At 37.0% G+C, this 18,835-nt stretch overlaps 2 protein-coding genes across 2 annotated transcripts; one reads left to right on the top strand and one right to left on the bottom strand.

Annotated features, from left to right (window-relative positions):
• The first annotated feature begins 761 nt into the window (after positions 1-761).
• Positions 762-2,694, top strand: LOC104606452 (glycine cleavage system H protein, mitochondrial-like). The gene is made up of 4 exons (XM_010271671.3): positions 762-934; positions 1,200-1,288; positions 2,089-2,259; positions 2,369-2,694. The coding sequence occupies exons 1-4, from the start codon at positions 826-828 to the stop codon at positions 2,495-2,497; spliced, it is 498 nt and encodes a 165-aa protein (XP_010269973.1). The 5' UTR covers positions 762-825; the 3' UTR covers positions 2,498-2,694.
• An 883-nt stretch (positions 2,695-3,577) lies between these two features.
• LOC104606451 (ent-kaurenoic acid oxidase 2-like) lies at positions 3,578-8,926 on the bottom strand. The gene is made up of 8 exons (XM_010271669.3): positions 8,378-8,926; positions 5,681-6,158; positions 5,291-5,554; positions 4,989-5,078; positions 4,803-4,881; positions 4,595-4,701; positions 4,358-4,479; positions 3,578-3,816 (listed from the first exon to the last, which is right to left on the bottom strand). The coding sequence occupies exons 1-8, from the start codon at positions 8,617-8,619 to the stop codon at positions 3,711-3,713; spliced, it is 1,488 nt and encodes a 495-aa protein (XP_010269971.1). The 5' UTR covers positions 8,620-8,926; the 3' UTR covers positions 3,578-3,710.
• Between the last annotated feature and the right edge of the window lie 9,909 nt (positions 8,927-18,835).

The raw sequence follows: 18,835 nt of genomic DNA, 5'->3' as shown, positions 1-18,835 counted from the left end.
AAAATGATCCTGATCGAATGATTAGAATCAGGTCCATCATCAGGTCTTTATGATAAGGGGTAAATAGTGTTAGATTTGGATGATTTTGGTATTGTCAGATTTGGAGTTTTAGGATTAGTTCATGCTCTAGATTGTAAAATGGAGGGGTGAACAGTGCCGAGTTTGGGCAATCTTGGTATCATTCGATTTGGAATTTGAATCTCTATGTGTTTGTTGGTTTAATTAGGTTAATTTGGTGGTCCACAAAAGTCTTAAAAAAAATATCCCTACATCGATTGAGAGACTGAAACATTGCTTGAAGATCAAAATGCTATAGAGAGATAATAAAGAATAAAGTGCACAAAAATGGGGTATCTATACATTACTATGAAATTTTTTTCTTCTGATTTTTCTCAATTTTATTCAAACAAGAACCTAATTACAATTCAAGACACACACAACAACAAAGGGTTAAAACGTTCTTAAGGCAAAATGAGTAAGATGGCAAAACACATGTCCATTGTTTCAAGCCAAAGAGCATGCCTCTCGGCATTCTCAATCGTCTTATCTGCCAACAAATTAATAATCATCTAATTATAATCCATAATTATGGTTAACATTCATGCACGGTCCCATGGAACTAAGGAAAAATGGTACTTAATTGGATTTTGTTTATTAATTATTAGATAGGATGAGAGGCTCTCAATGGTCACGTGACCACCACTGACTGAGTACAAACACATCCATTCGTTCACGATAAATCACAACCTTTCCGTTCATTCTCTGCCTTAGTATCTGCTTTCTCTATTTAACCAACCAAACAGACAACCAGAGAATCAAGATAATATGGCACTCAGAATGTGGGCTTCTTCAACAGCCAATGCACTTAGAGTTTCCTGCGCTGCCAAGTCCTCCCTTTCTCCAGCATTTTGTCTCTCTAGATGCTTCTCTACTGGTACTCTTCTCTTTCTCTCTCTCTCTCTCTCTCCTCCCTTAATCTACAGAAAAGAATTACAGATGAGCTTTTGCTTTTAATTTGTTAACTAAAATCATTATTTTCATCAAATGGGTCTCCTTGGAATATCTCAATTTCTTTTTGGTTTGCTTGTTTCTTCTGATGATTTTCTTTTTTTTTTTATGTTGGATTAGTTTCAATTTCCAACACAGACATCCATCTCAGTTAATTAATTTCTTTGCTTTAATTCGATCATTTCATGCAGTCTTGGATGGATTAAAATATGCTTCCTCACATGAATGGGTAAAGCATGAAGGCGCAGTGGCAACAATTGGCATAACTGACCATGCTCAGGTTGTCATTCCCTCAACAGCCAACCCAACTGAAATTTAAAGTTTAATTCTCTTCAGAATCAACCACAGTTATTAGATCCTGCTATAAGCTTCATTCACCTTTCTCTTGTATAGATTTTCTCTTTTTCTTTTCTTCTGTATTTTGCTGTTATTTCAAGACTGTTCAGTGCTAATTCAAAACTAAAGGAACGGAGTTCGGTTTGTTCTTTGTCGAAGAAACATGGCCACAAGTGAGTTTATCTAGTGGAGAATTATATTCTGTTCTTGAGGTCCATGGTTCTCAATGTTATCCCAACTCCATACAGAGTATATGAAATGGCATACACCAACTCATAGCTTTGACAATCTGATTATTGGGCTTAGATCGACCATCCAGAAATTATGGGCCACATGTTGGGTAATGGAGGTGGGGACCATCTGGAATGCTGGACCTCTGGTGGTCCATCAAATCACTGGTTTGTTTTTCATTTGGTGCTGGTCCCCAAAGTTCCACCTTTTTTTTTTTTTTTGGGGGGGGGGGGGTGGGTTTCTTTTTCTCCTTAGTGGGTAGTACAGTTCTTGTGTTGAACCGCTTGGTCCAAAATGGTTGATGGTTTGACCATCTGATCAACTTAAAAAACCCGTGAAAATACATACAAAATAATTAAATAATAAACCAAAAATAATCAAAACAATCCTCATAACTATTGATTTCTGAATGTTTTCTTATAAATAATAAAATAAGGGGTTCTTTTACCGGATTAGATGGTTAACCCAGGTGATGGTCCAAATGGGCCATCTATTTTGTGGACTGGATTGCAGGACCATCTTGGGGAAGTGGTGTTTGTGGAGCTGCCGGAGCCAGGTGGCTCGGTGTCAAAAGGTGGCAGCTTCGGAGCTGTAGAAAGTGTGAAGGCAACTAGTGATGTGAACTCCCCTATTTCAGGGGAGATCGTTGAGGTTAATACCAAGCTTAGTGAAGCACCCGGTTTGGTAAGGAATTCCAGCTCTCTTTCAGGTTTCAATTCCATTGAATTTGAATTCCTGCCTCTTTTAGTTCTAGTTCTTTGGTTGTGGGCTCATTGCATACAGTGATGTGTAGATCAATTCAAGCCCATATGAAAATGGATGGATGATCAAGGTAAAGCCCAGCAGCCCATCAGAACTGGAATCCTTGATGGGTCCAAAGGAGTACACCAAATTCTGCGAGGAGGAAGATGCTGCCCATTAGAATTGGAAGATTCCTTCGGGTTCCTCTTCTTATGATGAAGAAGATATTTAGCCAAACTTTTGAAAAAATTTCTGTTGATTGTTGAGAATTACAGGCATCGAACTTATTTTACACTCCCCAGTTCTGTTCTCAGTCTCTTTATTTGTAGTTGTGCAGTCTTTATGTAAGGTGGTGTTTGGTGAGTTTTTTTTGGCACATCTTTTGGTTTGTGGAAAGCTCAAAATATTAAAAAATGGTCTTTTCCGTTTGGTATCGCGTAGATCAAAATATGCGAGGACGAGCACATGGAAAGACCGAAGAAAACAAAAATAAAGAAGCTTTAAATGAAGTTTTTGATCTTTCCACATTGAAAATAGCATTCCCAGCTGTTTTTATCAACCTGGTAGACCATGCTGTGAACCAAACGGTCTTGATCCTTAGGCTGTGTTTGGTTACAGTGCAATTTTATTTGCATTAGTACAAATGCATGGGGGTGTAAATATAAAAAATGCAAATTCTTTAATTTTGTTTTGGGTTTTACCTTATTCTGCTTAATGTCTTAATCAAACAAAATAAGCTAAATTTTGAAATAAAAATAGGTCACAATTTACACTCAAATCATTTACACTGCCATGGTTTTGTATCAGTGCAAATTTATTTGCATTGCAATCAAACACAGCTTTAAAGATAAGACCCTAAAAGCTCAATGTGTCTTTTAAAAGATCTACCTAGAAAGACTTACCAAACAACAAGAAAACTGTTGAAGGATCGAGTGTCCTCTTTCTTTCATGCATCAAGGCTTCAAAATCCAATGGTTAAAAAGAGGTATGAGATTGGTTGTGGTTGAATCCTGTTCAACCGACTCATCTGGACTGATACTCAAATCAACAGCAAAAACTATGACCATTTTCTGTAGGGTCGTCGTTAATGGGTTGGGTTTGGGCCTAGAGTTCAGGACCCAACTTTATACTGTCTCGGGTTCAGGCTTCGGATTGGGCCTATTAGAATTTTGACAAAAGTCAAATCCGAACCCGGCCCATGAACAGGTGTAATTGCCACCCCTGTTTTGTTTTTCTGTATATATCCAAAAGAAGCCTTTACTAACAGCAAATAATCTACACTTTCCATTACCAAATCATCTTGACAATCAAAAAAAATATTTAGAATTCAATCCTTTTTATGGATAAATAAGAAGCATAACACATGCTGTTATTGCTTTTCTTTTTCTTCCAGTCTACATAGCTGGTGATGAAATCTTTCTGATTCTTGCTAAGCAATTGTCTATGGGCCTTGTATGAGGCAAGTACCTCACTGGGCATTCTGGGTTAAGCCGCTCAAGCCTGCGAATGGCCAATTCAGAGTAGATTGTTAGAAAAATCAGAAAATTACTTATATTTGCTAAAACGTGAAAAGAACACTAACTATTTGGTTCATGGGAATAGAGGTCTGGAATCGGATTCCAACTGTTTGGTTAGGTAGAATCAGAACCCCATTTCCATTGCTGGGAATGGCACTCCTTCTTATGAGGGAATGGCCTTTCCCTCTCTCTCCCCCAGGAATGAGAAACCAATCCAGCCAATTTTGATTCCGATTCCAATTCTAGTTTGAACCAAACAGGTGAGGGAATGGACCACTCTGGTTCCGATTCTGATTCCGATTGTAAACCAAACGGACCCTTATATCACAAATATTGATGGATTTGTATGGAGATTCCATTCCAACTCCCAAGGATTTTTTTTTCTTTGGTAATTTTATAACTATTAACTAAAGAATCTGAGACTTGATATTCTCTTATTAATCGAGAGAATGCATTTAAAAATTATTTTTCTTTCTTTTTTGTTAGACCAACTCGGAGATGGAAACTCAAGATGAGGAACTCACTGATAATTAAGAAGAAAATAGTGGAGGAAAATAGAGATCTCTAGCTTGGCAAGATCATTTCCAGGGCACAGCCTGCTTCCTGCTCCAAAGGGAAGGTAGGTTCCTGCTTTGGGTGTATACCCCTGGACACAGACAGTTTGAGAAGATTATGTATTAGATTACAGTACAAACCTCGTGGCAACATATATGTACCAAAAGAAATAGATAAGAAAGTTATAAATATAAAATCTTACTCACATCCCATCTAGAAGGATTAAATTCCTTTGGATTAGGGTAAATTTCAGCATCCAAGTGAACACTCCTGAACCAAACCAAAACTTTCCATCCCTTGGGTATGCTGTAACCTGGAGAAATACATCATTTTCTCTCAATAAATCATAAATCAGAGAGAGAGAAACTTCAACCCAGAAAGATAGAAAATAAGAGAGAGTTCAAAGAAGCTGACCACTGATATTGACATCCTTTCTAGCCTCCCGGAATACTACTAGTGATATATTAATGAGACGCAGTGTTTCATCAATCACCTTCAAGGTCAAGACATTGCTGTAATTGTTTGTATTCCATAAACCTACTAGTAGTCAACTCTGCTTGAAATTTGAGGAGCCTGAAATTCAGGTCATAGAGCAAATACCTTGGAAAGATAATCCATTTGTCTAATTTCCTTGAGCGTCAAACCTTTCTGTGTGGGTAGTCGGTTCCTTACAATCTCCTCTTGCTCTGCCTAAAACATGTGGTAATATTCAGTTAGAAAACAGTCAGTGGAATAGATATAATTGGCAGAGTTGCAGAGGTAATGCTGGACTCAGCATCCATTTGAATTTTCAAAAATTTGTGCTTATTTGGGGCTAAACCAACTCAATTTGACTGAGTTGAAGCTTAACTAAGCCTTTCTGCATATAGAAAAACCTCTAAAACTAGATTCTCTGGTTTCACCTTTGCCTTTTGGAACAACTCTGGATGTTTCTGTAGTAAGACAGTGGCCCACATTGTAATGTGGGCAGAAGATTCATGGCCAGCATTCAAGTACATGACTAGAACATCGATGATCTCGTCGTCGCTCAGCCTTCTGCCATTCTCATCTTCGACATACATGAGAACATCCATCATGTCTTTCTTTGCCGGAGGTGGACAACTCATCATCCTCTGCCTTCTCTCTTTCACAACCGAATTAAGAATTGCTACAAGGTTTTTCCGAGACTGAAACCAAGAAAACCAGTTGCAGATTTGATAATGAAAAAAGCCATTGTTCCATAAACATAACAAAAAGAAGCTTATAGAGACAACAACTGTTATATAAGGAAGAACAAGGCTTCACACCGTCACCTTGAGAGCTTTGTGATATGCAAATCCGGGGAGATTAATGGCCATTGCTCTTACTCCATAATTTAGAGCTGTATATTCCTTCTCCAGAGCCTCCATTATATGCTCACTCTCAGAACTGAGAAATATGTACATGATTATCTTAAAAGTAAGCTTCCTCAGCTCAGTTAAGAACTCAATTGTCTCCATACCAGCCCATTTCTCCAATGCAGATTTTACACAGTCCTCAATATACCCAAGATACACAGATAATGCCTCTTGCCCATTAACTGGAGCAGCTGTTAGACGCCGCAGACGCCGGTGTTCCTCGTCGGAAATGCCTATAAAAGACTTCCTTCCGATGAGATCACAAGTGGCCTTAGGCCAACCGGGTCCAAATGTTTCATCATCCATTAGAACCTGCCTGCAGGATTCTGGTAATGTAACCATTATACTTGGGCTTCCGAACATGAAGGCCTTGTATACTCCAGTTCGACCATATCTGCATTGCAAATCAAACGATGTCACAATTCACAGTGTGATCAGGAAAAACATTAACCGTTGAATAGCTACGATTTCCTTCAGTGCCTACAACTCCTATCAGGACTAAATGGGCTGGTCCTTGATGGACCACCAAAGCTCCAACCTTTTCTGTGTCACCAAGGACTGAATGCTGAACGGGTTCAGCAGGCCTAAGGTCTTGCCACCTGGCAACAATTCGGACAGGTTCCACTACACCAGACGTATATAACCTACTTGGTTAATTATCCCTTCTCGAGTCTCGGGTATAGACCGCCCACCCGACTGATACTCGAGTTTGAATTTGAAGTGGCCAACACGGTTTTCTTTGACCATGGAAATTCCAATTAATACTTGCTTTTGTGGTCAGTTAAGGTAGTTAGGCATCTTTTGATTTTGTTTTTTAATAGGATAAGATATTTTTTCCTGTTTTTTTGCCGGTGGGTCCACTCAGATTTCTTCTGCGGATATGTCCAGAAGATAAATGACAGTCCACTCTGGGTGGGGACGTCCAGGAAAGACATGATACCACGACAAATGAAACATCCTTTAGGCCCTGGGCCCCATTCCATATTCCTCTGGTTGTTGCTAAATGACAGAATTGCCCTTACACGTAAGAAAAAAAATTTAAATAATGGTTTAGAATGGATAGCACGTGTGGCAGCAAGATTGGTAGGCCAATTCAAATTTAAATCCGATTGTTGTTAGACTTGGATATTTCTCTATATGTATAAGCATACATATATTATGCTATAGGAAAAACAACTGTCCAATAAATTAGGTAGCGAAGATTGGTCAAAACTCTTTTCATATCATTTTTTTTTTCTGTATCATAGATTTTTTTATTTATTTAATTATAAATATCTTTAAATTACATTTTCATAAGTTTTTTTATAAAAAGACACACATATATATATATATATATATCATAAAAATAATTGAAAATTTATTGTATTTTTTATATTTTATACTATACTTTCTTTCTTTTTCTGAAATTGAAATTGACATTTGTGGAATTAATTCTATCAGACCCATTTCTATCCCTGCCTACTCTCTTTCTCTCTTAATTACTAACTACTGTCAACACATGACTCGTCTGGTTGCCGCCTGTTGTTTTGAAATTGGGATCCGCTGCTCATATCCCACCGTGCATTGGAAACATCTGTCATGAATAATAACATATATATAAGTATGGAAGATGTTCCTGATGCACAATGGGATGTGACTGTGAGATCAGTGTGAGGCATGCTCTATGAGGAACAAATCCAGTCTCGTTGTTTTATACTGTCTACGTGGGACTGCCTCACTGACAGCTAAAGCCTCATTTACTGAGCCCAGATCTGCTCCTCACACCGATGTCACAGGGTGTTTTGGCTGTACATCAGGAACATCTCCCATATTTATATTTATTATTCATAAGAGATGTTTCCAATACAGGGTGGAATGTGACTGTGAGGCACTTAGTGAGGAGCAGATCTCAATTCTCATCTGCCATTTTATAATAAAATGTATCTAAAATCATGTAAGTATTAAATAATTACTAAACTAATTAAAAATAACTCCCATAAATTAACTGTGCTACTAAAGAAAAAGATGAGAGGAGGATATGGATGCAGATTCAATATCATATATTGAGATGCAAATCTGGGTTAATCAGATCAGATTTTGGACAATTTGTAACATAACGTTGCTATTAATGCTATTAACAGTATTTGATGATCAGATCGAGACCGGATCTGCTCCTCACACGCACATCCTACCATGCATTGGGAGCATCTCCCGTACTTATTAGTTATTATTCACGGAAGATGTTCCCAATGCATGGTGGATGTACCTGTGAGGCGCCCATTTGTGAGGAGCAGATCCCGGTTCGATCAGATCAGGTTCTGGTTCTCAACTTCGCATGGACATGTGAATAAAAAAAGAAAACGATCAATGCCTGATGATCAGATCAGCCAATCGGGTAGCGGTTCTCATGGACCATCACTTACCGTCTATGAACATTTCATAAAAGATTAATTAATTAAAAAAACTGGGAAGTAATGCCAACAAGAATGACAAGAACCACCGCCGGCGCCGGCATCTTCTCTCTCTCTCATTCCAGTAAGTCAGTAAGTAGCTCTATCATTCATTCTAAAGAATACTCACTCTACAACAACAGCTTGATGTTTAAAACTAGAGAGAGGAGAGAGAGAGACTGACCTCTGAAGAAAGGTGGAGATGAAGGAATCGGGATCACCAGACTTGTAAGCTCTGAGGAAGGACCACATGTTTCCAATTAAAGGCAAACCCAGATCGCCTGGAGGGAGAGACAGTCGCTTTTCACCCAATCTACGCTCATAAAACCAAGCATTTGCTCTCTTGAGCAAAATGTAGAGAGCAAATGAAGCAGCCAAGACCAAGAGCAGCACCAAGTACACCTCCCAAATAAAACCCACCTCCATTAAAAGACTGACTGACTGATTGCTGCTTGTTTTTCCTCTTGGCTGCTATAATTTTATCAAAGCTCGATCTGTTTATCTTCTATCACACTTTACCTCCAACGTTCAACTCTATATGGATATATAGCAAAAGAGAAAGAGAATGGGGTCCAGTATTGTTGTAATCTTTGTCTGCTGATATGAAATTGGAAAATAATAAAACCAAGTATAATCTCTCCCCATTTATCCTTAATGGGCCAAGGGAATTTGCCCGCCTCTCTCTCTCTCTCTCTCTCTCTCTCTCTTTACTTGCCTTGTCCTTTTCTCAAAAGCCTCGATTCTCTCCTAGTTTAAAAAAAATTTTAAATGAAGGAAATCTGTTCTCTGTGCTCACAGTCACAGATTCAAGACACTGATTTGAGGACATAGCTAAGCTAGTAAGGATGAGTCATGAAAACACTGAGCTCTTTTTTTCTTTTCATAATGAAATAGTGAATTGTTGTGACTGCCCTCATTCGCCAGGGCTCCTAGCAGTATGCGTTTGTCCAAAATTCGAATTTGAATTCCATCCCATTCAGGATGAACCGAATCCAATCTGTTCATAGTTTGATAGAACGGCCGGAGCATTTGGTAGGAACCATTCATGCAATCGTTTTTTTTTTAGCTTAAACTCATTCTTTGGCCAAAAACTGTTGAATTGGTTAACGACTTATTGACCCAGGCAGTCAAATCATCGACCCTTTCAATATTTTTTTACTGTTTTTTATTTCAATTTTTTAGTTGAAACAAGCCATCCGTTCAAACTGGACGATCAAACCATCAACCCAAAAACCAGTGACTGGAGCAGTTCCAATTCCAAAACCCTTGTAAAATACAATATTAAAGTCATTTTTATTTCATCGTTTTAATAATTAATATTGTATAATATTTTGATCATTTTAAGTTTAAATTATTTATACTATTATTCAATATTTGATTGCAATTCAAATCCAATGTAAATATGATAAATAAAATCTATTTTCGAATTTAAATAGAAACAAATCAAATTCGGATTTACCTATTACCCGATCCAATTTAATCCGTTTGCAGCCCAGCCCGGCCATGGATATTACTACTATTAGCAGTTAACTAGTTAGGGTTGTCAAACTCAAATCAACCCGACAATATGAACCGATATATAATGCAGTGGACGAACCATATGCAGGTCCGAGATACCGTGTATGGCCCACAATGATTGATGAGTTATATGGAAGACTTTGTGAGTAGGGCTGTAAATCCATCTGAGTTATAATAATTTCATAATTTATTAAATGCAAAGTAAAAAATAACAAATTAATTAAATAATTAACAATAAATTATTATAAAACATGTAAAATACATTGCTCAAATGTAATACATAGTACATTATTGAAAACAATAAATGGTTCATTTAAAACTAAATAAAATAATAAACATAATTTAAATCAGTAACATATTTATAACTAATTAAATAGTTATCAAAACATAAGAAATCATTTAATAGTTAATAAAATCTGTTTAAAATAATGAAAAAATTAAAATTATTAATGGATTATAATAGCATATTATAAACAAATTGATCAATAATTAATAATTATAAAATAATTAAAAACACATATTACCAATAGTCTTGATTTTCAAAGACCAGCTCCCATGCTAAGCTTTTGCAAAACCCTTTTAGAAAGACTTTCCAAACGGCCACTTGGTCATTTAATTTGATGAAAGTTTTATTTAATATTGGTCACATTTTGGAGAAGTGAAAAGCTTATTTATTTATTATTTATCAGTTGATAGTGAAATGTTTATACATACCATATGCTTAAAGCTTTTGAACTCTTTTCAAATATAGAAAAGAAAAACAAGAGAAAAAAAAAACATGCGTACTTCTTACTAAATTAGAAAAGAAAAAAGATTTGCTAACAGTTTTGCCTAACTCCTTTATAAGGGAAACGATAAGGGAAGAAGATTGTCGATGATGATTTTGACTGTAGCTGAAACATCTTCTAAAGTTTGGTAATTGCAATTACTTTCCCTAAATTTTTTAATACAGTTGCAAGTAGATTATCTCTATTAGAATCCTCTAACAAGTAGCATGAAAATGTCCAAAATGTCCATGTAATTTCTACTGAGACTGGTTTCTAAAAAAAAAATAAAAATAAAAAACAATGCAAACTTTATAAACAACAAAAAAAATAGAGAATTTAACGTTGCAGCTTTACCTTTGAGCAATTGATATAAAGACAAATTTAGAAAAAAAAAATCAATTTTAGAAAAGAGATTGGAAGGGTTTAGGATAGCCATTCATATGAAAAGAAAATTTGGAAAATAAACATTTTGGTTAAAAATAACTACATGGGTATTTTAGACATTTTCATGCCTCTTTTTAGAGGATTCTAACAAAAGGGGTCTACTTGCAACTATGTTACAAAGTACAGGAGAGGTGATTGCAATTACCAAACTGCAAGAGAGGTTTCAGCAATGATCAGAAACTTCAGGGGAGATTTCATCAACTTATCCTATTTCATTTTATATAACTTAAAATTTAATTTATTTTTCTTTAATTTGAGGATGTAAGTAAAATATCTAAGGGTCCATTTGGTTCATAGTTAGAATCGGAATGGTCTATTAAAATAGTCTGTTTGGTTTAGATAGGAATCAGAATGGAAATTGAAATCAACTAGAATGGGATTTCATTCCCAATGGTCAGGATAATTTAGTACTACTTTTAGTGGCATCTTAATTATGTGTAAATTAGCAACACGAACATGGTTTTAGGGCTATCAACAGGTTGGGTCTAGGTCAGGATAGGGATATCAACATGGTTTTAGGGCTATCCCATTTCATTCCACCAAGATCGGAATGGGATTCCATTTCTGCCCAACCAAATAGTTAGAAATTTAGAATCAAAATGGCCTATTCCGATTCCAATTCCAAACCCCTATTCTTGCAAACCAAAGGAGCCCTAAATAAATATGATAGTTTAGTACTACTTTTAGTGACATCTTAATTATGTATAAATTAGCAACACGAACATGGTTTTAGGGCTATCAATAGGTTAGGTCTAGGTCAGGATAGGGTGTATTAGTCCTAAACTGATTATTAATCAGGACACAATCATAGACTCAAAATCATCCCTGTTTATTAATTGGGCCAGTTAGACCCAATTATCCTGACATCTATAATTATCTATGTTAATAACAACTTAAAAATTCACTTTTGATAATATAACCTTAATAAAAAGGGAAAATCTATGATAACAGAACAATTTTGACCAATCAAAACCCTCCCGTTGAATTTTGATAAATACCACCTGATCGGTTACCAGTTACCACTTGTCCCATTTTTGATACCGACTGATTCATTAAGAATTCTTCTGGTATCATAGTCGAATCCTAATAAAAATGATAGTAGCTGGGCAAATTGTTTATATGTTCATAAATCAAGCGCTTTAACAATATATATTATAACAAAAATTACAAAAACAAAAAAAAATTGTAAAACCTGTATATATTACTAACTCAATAATCAGTTCAGGTTTTAATCCATTCAGAACAAGCAAGAACAAATATAATTGGTTTAGTCGGGTAGAATCGACCCATTGACAGCCCTAGAGGTTTTAAGCTAAAAGTTTTAAACTTTTAATTCTTCAAAGATTTTTTTAACCATTATTCATGTAGGGTGATTTGGCCCGACCTCGTAGCACGGGGATATGTGGACATGACCTGGCATAAGTGGCAACTCAGCATGACAGTTTAGCCACAATTCGGCGTAGCAAGCTCGCCGAAGCCCGGCTGAACAACTTGGCAAGTGTGACAAGGGACCTGAGGATGGAGCGCCCTGAGCTCCTTCCGTGCAAAGGGACCCGAGCTACCCTTGAAGCCCGAGCTCCTCCTAAGAGGTTTCGAGCTCTTCCTTCCTAAGAAGGGAACACCCCGACTTTTGGCCAAGTGTCCTGAGGGAGAAACACCTCGGGACAACACCGTCGACACTCCCCTTCTTACTTGCTTAAGGTTCGCCTCCAGTGTGAGCACCTCGGGGTACCTCGACATCTCAGTGCAAGGTAACTTAGCCCCAGGCGGTTTGGTGCAAAGCAGCTTGGAAGCCTGCAGGGAAGATCCACCTGATATCCGTACCTGTCGGATCTGGTGGTACCACCCACGTCTCTCGCCAGGTGGCGTTGTGCCTGCCATCTCTGAAAAGCGTGGCACGCCTGACGGATCCGTACCCTGCAGCAGCAGCTTGCACCCGCCATCTCAGCCCTAGCAGTAACAGCTAGGGCAGTGGCGGTTACGCCTAATGTGACTGAGCTCCGGTATAAGAGGACCCCGACCCCACGAAGCAAAGGTATTGAAGCTAACACTTTCAGCACTCTTAACTCTCTCTCTACTTTCCTTGAGTTTTCCTCAGAATTCTAACTTAACCATTGGAGTGTTCCCAACGGAGAGCTCCCCGGGAATCCTTCACGTTCCTCTCCGTCTCAGGTGCCATCTATCACTGCTAGGAGCCATGTTACAGCCAGCTAGGAGTGCTCAGATCATACAACATCAATTATCTTTTTTTTCCTTTCTTCTTTTACGTAATTGCCAAGTTACCATACAATAATACAATAACGGTTTTGAGCCAATTCCATACATGCACCCAAACGAGAAATGCTTTTTTGATTTCATGGGTAAAGGGAATGTATTAGTCAATGTCCAAAAGTAAAAAGAATATATTATGGTTATGGAACTAAATTCTAAGAGCCGTGCATAATTGTAGAGCAAAATCAAGTTTATTAAAGGCATATATATAAAGTGAAGGACAGATTGAGATGTTGAGATGGATTATTGGAAAATTTTCATGAGACATATTTAGATATTATTCTATTTAAAATGTGGGGGCAAAACCAACTAGCGACCAGATAAGACACAGTAGACTACGATGGTTTGATCAAGTGAGCCACGACCACAGAAAAAAAAAGTATGAAGGAAAAGAAACATCGTGAGCCCAGACTAATGAATGAATTTAACTGATGATCATGTCTGACTGGATGCAAGTAGTCCAAGGCACTGAAGAAAAAACAGGAAGGTATCTGAATCAAGAAATGTAGAAAGATACATTGATTCATTCTTTATGAAAAGAGGAAGCCCTGGTTTTGCCACACTGGATGAACCTTGTAACCTGTTTATCCCAATGTTTTCGAACTGCTATTGTCCCGAACAGTTGGACCGTTTGGATTGGAAACCATTTGGATAATCGGTTTCATTTTACCCCAAACTTGGTCTTTGGATAAAAATTATTGAATTGATCAACGACCTATTGATCTAGGCGATTGAACCGTTTATCCATTCGATTCATTTAATGATTTTTGACCATTTTTTTATTTTAATTATTTAAGAACGAACCATCTGATGGTGGAGCCATCAACCCGGAAACCGGTGGCAACGAGAATGGTTCCGGCTCAGGATCGGTTTTTAAAACATTGCTTTATCCCAACCCGCCACTCCACCCAAAACCTTGTAAGTATGATTTTATTTATGGGGGGATTCAAGGGTTTCTATTTTCTCAACCTCCAATGTGCAATATGATATGATTGATATAACTAATCAGTGGAGCTTATTACTTTTGAGTGATATTTTAGTAAATATCATCCTATTTGTTTAGTTTCCTAAAATAACAACAAATAGATGGATTCATTTTCTAGTGCTTTATCCCGCATGAGACATATAGATAATTGCTCCAATTATGTCTATGGTTGAAATGAATGATTAATTTTTAGGATTCCTTCCTAATCACCCCACAACTTATAAGGTTGACAACAAATGAGAAGTCTCCAACCCTATATTGCCTTTTTCATGGTTGTCCGCTTAGATCATGTGAATTGTTTGTGGTTAACTGAACTAAGAGACCAAACAATTGTGAACGATTGATGTCTCCAGGAGCTTTGTGCTGGATCATTATTTTCATTTCTTGGAAGCTGAAAACCCATTACCAATTGAGTGATCAATTGCCCAAAGTTGATCATGTAATCCTCAACAAAACTTCAAATGATTTTGCTCGTATCAAATCAACATGACAAGATAGAAAGGATCCATGTCAAAAAGCCCTGATATTGCAAATTGAGTCCCACAAACAAGCTGATTGGCAACTACTTTGTTTGTTACTCCAGTATATCACATGAAACCAGGAATCTCTCATTTGTGTCAGGTTGGTCTGACCAGCTGGGATAGGGCCAACCTTGAGCTAAAAGCAAGCATAATTATTAAGCCAAAGTCATTTCTAATCAAACCTACAGCTCTAGATGGCAGACACCAATCAACCCTATGGATTTGATTCTCAAACAACCACACTTATAGAAGGTTCACATGCCAATAATCTAACTAGTCAAATCAGAGTAACGGTTGTGCCATTTAATGATCATTGTTTTGTATAATTCAAGTAGGAAGGGGATGAATTAGTCTACATTTTGAAATAGGATATGCAGAAGAGGGATCATTTCACCAAGACTGTTCAGAGGTAGAAGTTGGAAACATTCAGAATAACAAATCTGTAGTAAAATGTGATAATTCAGAATCTTCAATGGTACACTGAATGGAAGTTCAGAAGAGTAAGCTCGGGAAGAAGGAGTCATTGGAATAAAATGTATGTTGTATAATTAACAGGTGGACCACTTCTAGATAAAGTATTCTGGGATTAGAACAGTTGTTTTCAATGTGGCCCACGGTGCCTTTTATCATACCCACGGGCACCCAATTCATTAACATCGCTATCAAATAAACAGCAAATCTCTCAGTGGGGCATGACAGGAGTCAAGATATCAGCTCCCAATAAAACTTTGATGTGGATGGAATTTTACTCTTTTTTCTTTGATCTTGAAATTTTGAAAGTTTCAGACTTGAAATGAACTATACTCATTTCCATGGCTGCATGAGTAGCATCATCAGAGAGTACAGAAGTGTTATAAGAATCCCGATTCTAAAACAATGTTTTCTTTATAGAACATGGATTGTTCTATCATATCACTGTAACAAAACGTTTTTAGAAAACATGCACCTATAGTTATAGGAATTAGAAACCTTTCCAATTAGGACAATGAACATGATGAAACTTCATTGACAGTTGTAATAAGAGCTGTTCATGGAAGATGACAAAACGGATCCAGATTCAATACATCTTATGACATGCGACAAGTGGCAACATGTATCCAAGCAGCTCATCACAGCACTTGCTATCCGAAAGTGAAACTAAAAAGAGAGAAAGTGGAGATTAGGGATGGCAATTTCCACCCGATGGATGGGTTTTTTTTGGTTGGAAAATGGGTTTTGGGTCAGGAACGAGTTTTGGGGTTTTACAACCCGTAGGGGTACGGGTTTTAGCTAAACCCAATCCATGCATTAAAATCACTAAAATGCCCCTAATATTTATATTTACTAAAATACCCAACCCTTCCTGACCCTATGCTATGCTCATAGGTTTCTCTCCTCCTTTCTTTCCATTGGAAATCATGTCGGTTATTGAAAATTTTGATGTTGTTATGTGAATGATTTAAAATGATATTACTCATTAAAAATCATTTCAGTTGTTGAAAATTTTGTAAATGATTTAGAATGATATTATGAAATCATTTCAGTTATTGAAAATTTTGATATTTATTTATGTTAGTTTGGTTGTTTATTGATTTACATATAACAAGAAACTTTTATCAAGTTTAATAAATTTATTAATTTTTGCAAATTTAAATGTTGTTAATTTTATTGGATGTGGGTTCTAAACCCAACCTGCCCCACTCTTAAATGTGGAAAGGGTTTAGAACCCACATCCCATAAAGTTCTAAACCCAATCTGCCCCATTCTTACATGTGGAAAGGATAGGGTCGAGGAGGGTTTTGCATTTTCATGTACGAATAGAGTTTGGATTCTGAAAATTCAACCCGCTGTGCCATCTCTACTGAAGATCCAACCAAGAAATCACAGAGAAAATGTATCAAAGTTGTAGTTTGGTCCGTCTCCACTCCTCAATGAAAGCCAAGAAATCACAGAGCTATAATGTATCAAAGTTGTAGTTTGGTCTGTCTCCACTCTTCAATGAAAGGAAACACCTGAAGCAAGACAAAATGTAGGCTCAATTCAACATCATCCTCGTAGATTTTCCAGAATATACAAGTATACAACTAAGATGGAAGGACAGTTTCATTCATCTGTAACACTCATTACGTTGGAAGTTGGACCCCACCATTTGAATGGGTCTCCCACTTAGTGATCTCCTAGTCCCATGCCAAAATCTAACCTGATCTCATAATCTAAGCATCCATACATTGAGATTCTCTTTCTAAATCATTAGCCATACCTTTTTCTCAAACACAAAAGAGATGGAGCAAAAAAGCACATCTTTTCAATGTACAATTAACTGTGTCGGGCCTGTAATATTGAGATTCTCTTCTTGGACTATCAGCCATACATTTCTCAAACATAATAGAGATGGAGAAGAAAAGAACTTTTTTCATTTTCCCCTCTACAATGAACTGTGCAAGGACTGAGTAGCCTTGAAAGTATCTCGGAAGCTATAGACCACATCTCATGTTTGCCATTTGAGAAAGGCTAGATGCACCTCCCCAATACAAACTTGAGATATTAACTTACAAGAAGTATGACAGATCAAGATGAATTGGCTAAACCATAACACTATCGTACAATGATTCAATACTATCAAGCTTCTAAAATCAATAAGCCTTTTTTCAAATTCACCAATACTTTGAAAACTAGACCAGGCATCAAACCACAAAGGTCCCCTGATCATGGTTTGAATAGTTATGGCATCATTAATAGATACACTCAAAATATGAAAACTAGGAAGGAACCAAATAACTGGTTTGAGTAATTCATAGTTTAACCTTGGTTCAACCTTGTTCTTGAGCAAAGCATTGCTTTTAACTATATTCTGGATGATTCAGATTTGGCTACTGGGATAAGTAGCCCCTTCTAGACACCTTTTTTTTTTTGTCAGAAATAATAACTTTCGTTAGAGATAAATTAAACTGAAATAAAGAAGTCAACCCTTATTAGAAAAGGTTGATCCAAAAAACATCAAACATTATAGCACTGCCCAGTAAAGTCTCTCCCTTATGGTCTCTTGTTTTGCTAGGGCGTCAGCAAAACCATTTATCGATCTCCTTACCCACTTGAAACAAACACCCACTTCCCTTTTTATGCTAAGTATTTTCCTTATCAATTGTCTATACTACCAAATTCCCAACTTCCCTGATTGCATCCACTCAATTACCAATTTGTAGACACCTTATTTGTAGCAAATCTGGAGCCAATACAAACTATTGGCAACACTTGCCCAGCTACTCGTGTGCCTTCAGAATGAATTCTCACATGATGATATTATTTCTAACTAATTAGATTACTTCCAAAACCAAAGAATGACAACCTCCAAGATCACTAACCATAAATATTTGAGGGGGAAATGTGCAAAATTACTTCCACCAACATCGACGGAATAGAATTTGCATGGGCTACCCACAGAGCATGCCCCACATCACATTCCAACCGTGCATTTGGGAGATCTTCCCAATGCATACTGAATTGTGCATGCGGGGCACGTGGTGCGGTGCAGTGGGGAATCGATCTGAACTCCATGGAATAAGCAGAAGATTAGGCATACTCTGTATTCTCAAAAAATATGCACATCTTAAATCCATTCTAACCAGAATGTAAAGCACATATTTAATCCTATTTCTAGTCCAGACTAGCCTTAATTCTAAGTACTAATGCTTTCTACCATATCATTTCATATCAGTCTGTGGAAGAAATTTTTTCCATATGTAATTTTCAACACAAACTTCGTGTATTAATCCAAATACAAGAAAAATGAACACAAATTTCAAATAAATCGATTTCTCATTTTTAAAGTAAATGGGATATAAATTCTTTGTATTTGAAGCTCTCTTACAAAAGAGATAAAATCTCTTATTCTCTCTTGATAAAGTACTTCTTGCAATTTGAATATTTGTATTTGAGTTGAAGCCGAGGGTTGGATAACGTGCTCTCATACTCCAAAGAATGGTGGAGATTGCTCCTTCAATTGGGCTCTGAAAGCTTGATCAAAATAAGGATTCTGCAAGAACTCTAAGAGTTGTAGCTTATCTCTTCAGAAAGTAGTATATATAGTTTCTCCTTCTCTAAGAGCATTCTTACTTCAGTCAGTTTCTCTTTGTCTCCAAAAGTCCCTTCCCTCTTGA

This window comes from Nelumbo nucifera, chromosome 6 (genome assembly GCF_055504915.1).
Source record: "Nelumbo nucifera cultivar China Antique chromosome 6, China Antique-T2T, whole genome shotgun sequence".
In the NCBI taxonomy this organism is placed as follows: Eukaryota; Viridiplantae; Streptophyta; class Magnoliopsida; order Proteales; family Nelumbonaceae; genus Nelumbo; species Nelumbo nucifera.
Note: the sequence above shows the minus strand (reverse complement) of the source record. Positions and strands in the feature narration are given on the sequence as shown.